This window comes from Athene noctua, chromosome 6 (assembly GCF_965140245.1).
Source record: "Athene noctua chromosome 6, bAthNoc1.hap1.1, whole genome shotgun sequence".
Taxonomy (NCBI): Eukaryota; Metazoa; Chordata; class Aves; order Strigiformes; family Strigidae; genus Athene; species Athene noctua.
This window is the reverse complement of record NC_134042.1, coordinates 30,244,502-30,250,501: the sequence shown is the minus strand read 5'-3', so window position 1 is coordinate 30,250,501 and position 6,000 is coordinate 30,244,502. Positions and strand designations below refer to the sequence as shown.

Sequence of the window (6,000 nt, the reverse complement as noted above, 5' to 3'; positions counted from 1 at the left end):
GGGGGACTTAGCCGCTTGCTTGGGCTGTTGGAAGTTGTGCAGAAGGGCACTGTGTCAATGGCAGAGTGGACACCTATAGTCTTAACCTGCCTTTCTGCTCTCTTGCTAAACTAATGCTGGACTCTAGAAACCAGTACCCACTGTTTGAATTTGTTTTGTCACTGACTACACAGGGTAAAAAAGGAAACATTCCCAAGAGAACTGTAGGGCCAATTTGTTATATCCAAACGTTGATATTTTTTCCTAGGGCTTTATAGACTGAGGAGGCTTTGTGAATAAGCCTTGGAAAAATCCCTGACTATGGAGATAGTGGAAATTATTAGAGCCTGTTTGTGTAAAATGTGTTTTATTAGAAAGGTGGACCTAATAGGTGATTTAAGGTGAGGAAGATTTAAGGAGAAAATGCAATCTCCACCCTTAAGGAAATTAACTCAAGTGCCTGAGGTTAAGCATGTTTATTTGAATAATGTGGTTTTGGCATTAAGAAACAGATGCTTTTTCTACTATAAGGAACAATACATGGAATAGGTTAAGTATTTCTGTGCTGGTTGAATCGCATAAGCTTTATGCCATTTGTTTAATTACAGAAATAATAGGACTTAATGTTACTTAAGTAGAATGTCTTTTTGCATCTGCTGTGAATTGAATCTAAGTGGAAAAATAATCCTGTTAATGGTGCTTGGTATATAAATTACAACGCAGATTTAAAATACTAGTGCTCAAGAGTATTCCGGCTTTGAAAGTCTGTTTCAAGTGTCTCTGTAAGCACAGTTGATGTTGTACTTGAAGCCTGTATATGTGAGCATGCAATATTGTTTTGAAAGAAAAGTCTGCAAGTAGTCCTGTATGTTTTGTTTCTTTTGGAGAAGTTAAGTTTTGGATATAGATGCTGTAAACATAGTTTTCAAGGATGGCAATTTACCTTGTTACTTGAGGCCAGAAGTTTATTTGGAGTGACAAGTAACAACAGAAGGACAAATTCTAACATTTCAGCTACTTCAGCAGCATATTTTAAATCTGAAAAGTGTCAAACTGATGAAATGTAAAATTAAGAAAAAAACAAGAGTGCTGATAGCATGCCGTTTGTCAAAATACTGATGTGTGGTCAATAACATGGAGCGGTATGTTGATACATGTTGAGGGCTTTTTGGCGCTTTTTTGATTATTTTTTTTTTCTTGTTGTTTGGTTGGTTGTTTTTTGGTAAGAAAAATCACTTGAGTATGCACCAATGCAGAGTTTGTTTTAAACACTATGGACGTAATGCACTAAGCAGCCATCAGACTACTTCATAGTTCCAGATTTCCAAATAGGTTATTTTCTCCCCTTGTAATACCAATGCATTTCTTTTGGGTTGTTTCTGGTTTTTTTTTTTTTTTTTTTTTTTTTTCATTTAAAAGCAAAGATGTTCAACTCTTTTTTGTGCTTATTGGCCACTCTGCTTTTTCCTGGACTAGTAAATCATATGCTGCTATTCCCCCTCCATCATTACATAATTTAAGCATAACAATTCCATAACGTGTGCAATATATTCTTTAGCATATCTGTAACAAATTCAACACTTCTGTGATGTATTAAGCAACTGCATATGCATAAAATAAATATTTCAAGTGTATGCAGGACATTTGTGTAGTTCCAGCACTGCTGGACTAACTGCATATGTTTGGTGCAGGTTTTCTGCATGTCTCTTGGTGGCACAGCACTCTTGGGGTGTAGAACCCACCACATGAGTACAGGATGATTGTTTTGCATTTATGTGTCTGGCATCATTTGGGATTCATTACTTAAGGAAGTTGCAGGGCGGGGTAGAGGACGGTACTAGCTTACATAAAGTTTTAGCTACTTCCAGATCAGTTTGAAAATTGTCTACCCCCAGACTAAGGAACAGCCAATGAAGTGTATATGGTTCACAGGCTGCAGGTTGATTAACCCTAATTTAGAGGTCATTGTGCCACCTTGCAATTAGATAGCACAGATATAAAATCGTTGATGTTCACACGTGTGTAGAAAGCTGTACAGGTACAGTATGTGCATAGTACAATTATCATATGCTCCTATGAATTACATTTTGTACTTTAATTGATAAGGTTAAGTATTTATATTCTCTTTTAAAAATTGTACCTGCATTTTAAAATTTACAAAATGGGTGAGGTTGGAAGGGACTTCTGGAGGTCATCTTGCAACCCCTCCCTTCACAAGCAGGGCTCCAAGAGCTGGTTGCCTGGGACCATGTCCAGATGGCTTTTGAGTATCTCCAGAGACAGAGACTCCACAACCTTTGGGCAACCTAAAGTGCATTGACAATTCACTTGATCCTTGCCAGTTTAGGCATGAAATCAGTGTATATACAATAATAGCGTATTCGTAGTATTTCTCCCTGAAAAATTACTAACGTAAAAACATGAGTACTGATTGAAAACAGAAGCCTGTCTAGCCTAATATCCTGTCTTCAGTAGTTTCAGTAAGCAGATGTGTAAGGAAGACCAGGGCATTCACATGAATGCTTTCAGTTTTTTGAGCCTTCAACGTTTTTCAGCTCAAGATCATTCTGAACCATATTTAATTCCTGTTGAACTAGCAAGCACTAACAAGTTTCTTTCCTCTGTATTTATCTAACATCCTTTTGAACTTCTGCAGTTCTTTGACATTTTTTGCATACATGCAAATATTTTTGCATATTCAGTATGTACATTGGCCATCAGGAAACAAATTTACTGAATGGAAAACAATCTCCTTTTCTCTGTTTTGAATTACACTCCTTGTGGCTTGAAAAGTCTTGTTGCCATAGTTGTGTCACAAAAAACAGTGAACAGTCCCTTCCCCTTTCACTTCGTTTGAGCTGTTCTTACAGATTTATGCTTTCTTGGATATTTTACTCACTTGGAAACATGCAGTATATTCTGTAATGCAGTTTTCAGAGGGTTTTTGTGTGGGGAAATCTTATTTTAATGTTTAAATGATAAATTTCTTTCAGAACAATGCTGACTAGGTTTTGTTTGGTTTGGTTTTTTTTTAAAGCCTAAATTGTACAGGTCTGTAATTGAAGATGTTATCAATGATGTCAGAGAAGTTTTTCTGGATGAAGGAGTGGATGAACAAGTTCTTATGGAACTCAAAACAGTAAGTTGCAGATTGAAAGTTTTTTTAATAGACCGATACAGCAGTTGGTTTTCAGATCTGCTTACAATTGTACACAGTAAAAATACTAATTTTGCAGTTAGCTAAGGACTGTATTTAATCTGCGTATCTGTAGCCCCATGTTATTTGAATTGCATTGCTGTGTAGAGAGATATACTCACCTTGTTTATTTTCCCCAATCTGGCTTGTCAAACTTGACATGAACTAACAGCAGGCATCCAAATTCACAGTATTATTTCGGTCCTCAAAGCGTTGTATCTTTAAGAAAGAAGGGGGAGAATATGTTTATTTTAGAGGCAGACAATTCTTAAGGTTTATCTGCAGGAAAAATAAAATGCCTGCTCTACTTGATGTTTTTGTCTTTCTGAAGAAGAGTTACATTGTCAGATGTTTGCATGTATAGTTTGTGGCTTGCAGAAGTATTGTTTTTGGGAGGTGGTACATAATAAATTGCATTGTGTGCATCACACTTTTCTGGAGCTCTCAGATTTAGAATTGTGTTACATAAAGTGGCTTTGAACTGTTACCAGGGGTCCAAACGAAAGGCAGGATATTGACTTGAGCTCTAATAGGTCTCCTATGGCATTCTTCAAATTTTTCCTGAGCAAAAGAAGCCATTCAAAAGGGAAGAGAAAAGGCAGAAAAGAAGGAAAAAAAAAGGAGGAAATAAAGTAAAATGAAACTGGGAAAGTAGGTGCCTGCTTATCTCAGCTGTTGGATAAGGACTTCTTCAGAAAGCGGGACATCCCATGCTTACAGTATTTATGAAACAATAAAAAATGGATAGAGTGGGAAAAGAATTTTGAGTTTGGCTAGACTGACTTTGTTCCATGAAACCATGACCTGATGCGGTGGAAATGGAGCGAGCACTATAAGAAAAGCAACTTGGTGTTTGTGTCACAGACGTGTTCTGCAAATGATGTCAAGAAAGATTGAATGAGGAGACAAGAAGAAAAATGAAGTGTTGAAGAGGTTGGCTTAGGGAGCCCTAAGTAGGATGTGAAATCAGGAGCCCTGGGTGCCTGTGGTCTTTTTGACTCTGATGTATTATGAAATCCTTGCATTGCTGACTTTTTGCAAGATTTGGTTTTTTTTGCATCTGTGGCTTTTCTTGGGAGACTTGTCAGCTGACATCAGGAAGGGCTGGAGAAGTTCAGTTTGATACTGTGTTAGAAACCGTGTAAATGCTGTACAGTAGAGGCATTATCTTGGGTATACTGATAGTTTCTTTTGAAGTATGTTACAAAGCAGTAGCCTTCAAGCAACTTTTATTGAGGAGTTCTAAGAAGAAATGACTTGAATAAAGCTGTAGTAAAGAATTATTTTTGTGATTAAAGAGTTAAGAAAGGAAGAATGTAGAGAAGTGAAAACTTGAAGGCTAATTTAAAGTTACCAGTTTATTAATGCTTCTATTAGGGTTGTTACTAATCTTCAACACTTAGAAGAAAGAAAGAATGTTAAAGCTTAAGCTTGGACTGACAGTTCTTAAGGGATATTTAGTTCCTCTTCTTAAAACATTACCTCTGTGGAGTTATCTCTTCAGTCTGTATTTGCCTGAAGGCTTTTTGGCCAGTAGACTGCACGAGATAAACAGTGAAAACAAATTTGATTTTTGGGTTCTGTCTTTACATAGTAACAAATCTTGTTGAGTAAAAATCATACACAGAGATTTCTCTTTCCTTTTCTAAACTAGCTGTGGGAGAACAAGCTGATGCAGTCCAAGGCTGTAGATGGCTTCCATTCAGAAGAGCAGCAGCTTTTGTTGCAGGTGCAACAGCAGCAACAGCAGCAGCAGCAACAGCAGCATCATCACCACCACCATCATACACAACCTCAGCCACAGCAGACTGTGCAGCAGCAGTCTCAGCCACAACAAGTCCTTATTCCAGCATCTCAGCAAGGTCAGACTTACTTTCTCATCTCTCTGGCAAAAGACTCAAATTAGACCAACTTCTTAGCATATTCTAAATCTAGGACAGGGTGTTTATCTGATGGGTAACTTTGTGTCTTTATGTTAAACCTTGTCTCTACTTACCTCTGTTTAACAGCTCAACAGAGCTGTCTTGGCAAAAAATAACTTAGTCATATTCTTCAGAAGATTTTGGAAAATCTGAATTCTTCTCTTGAACTTCTATATAACCTGTGTTTTCAGAATACATGACTTTCAGATTCTATTAAAAATCCATTAGCAGCTCTGTAACTTCAAACCAATATACATATGCAGTCGACGATTTAGTCATGAGGTAGTAATGTAATTAGGAACAAATTAATTTAAAAATACATTATTGTTTAGCATAAGTGGATGCTAGGGTATGAAAAACATTTGTATAACAGTCTGAGTACATATAGAAGATGGTTTTTCATGTTAAACAAGTTTCAAGTGAAAAGGATAATGTCTGGATATTTTTGTGGTCTTAAAAGATGGCACACTGTGTAGGTGTGGATGTTCAAGCCGTAACAGTATTGTTTCTTGTAATTATTGTCTTGTGTATTCTTCATTAATAATTTAAGGAAAATATTTTCACCAGTTACAATTTAATTTGAAAACTAAGATAAATACTACTGGATTTTACTGCATATATGTTGTGTAAACAAATCTGCCACCTGTGAAAAGCTTGAGTTATGTTTTCAGAGTGCTGTTAAAATTGCAGTGTAAAATGATTGTGGTAGTCAGTTTCAGACTGCGGTCTTTTAATCAGATTTCATGGATCAGAACCTATGTTGTTATAGGCACAAAGATAGCTGTGAGTTGATTTCCTCCCCCTCCCAAGCCCCCCCACCCCAAACCCAATCACAACATATTCAAAACAGAAGAGAACTAGAGTGACAAAAACCTGAAGTTGGGGTTTTTCTTCTTGGTGGTT

The 6,000-nt window shown here is 36.8% G+C and overlaps 1 protein-coding gene across 1 annotated transcript in view; it reads left to right on the top strand.

Annotated features, from left to right (window-relative positions):
• Positions 1-6,000, top strand: part of GTF2A1 (general transcription factor IIA subunit 1) — a 31,208-nt gene that overhangs the window by 3,455 nt on the left and 21,753 nt on the right. The window contains exons 2-3 of the mRNA XM_074910058.1: positions 3,017-3,118; positions 4,830-5,037. Coding sequence (XP_074766159.1) covers positions 3,017-3,118; positions 4,830-5,037 — 310 coding nt within the window. The remainder of the gene's footprint in view (positions 1-3,016; positions 3,119-4,829; positions 5,038-6,000) is intronic.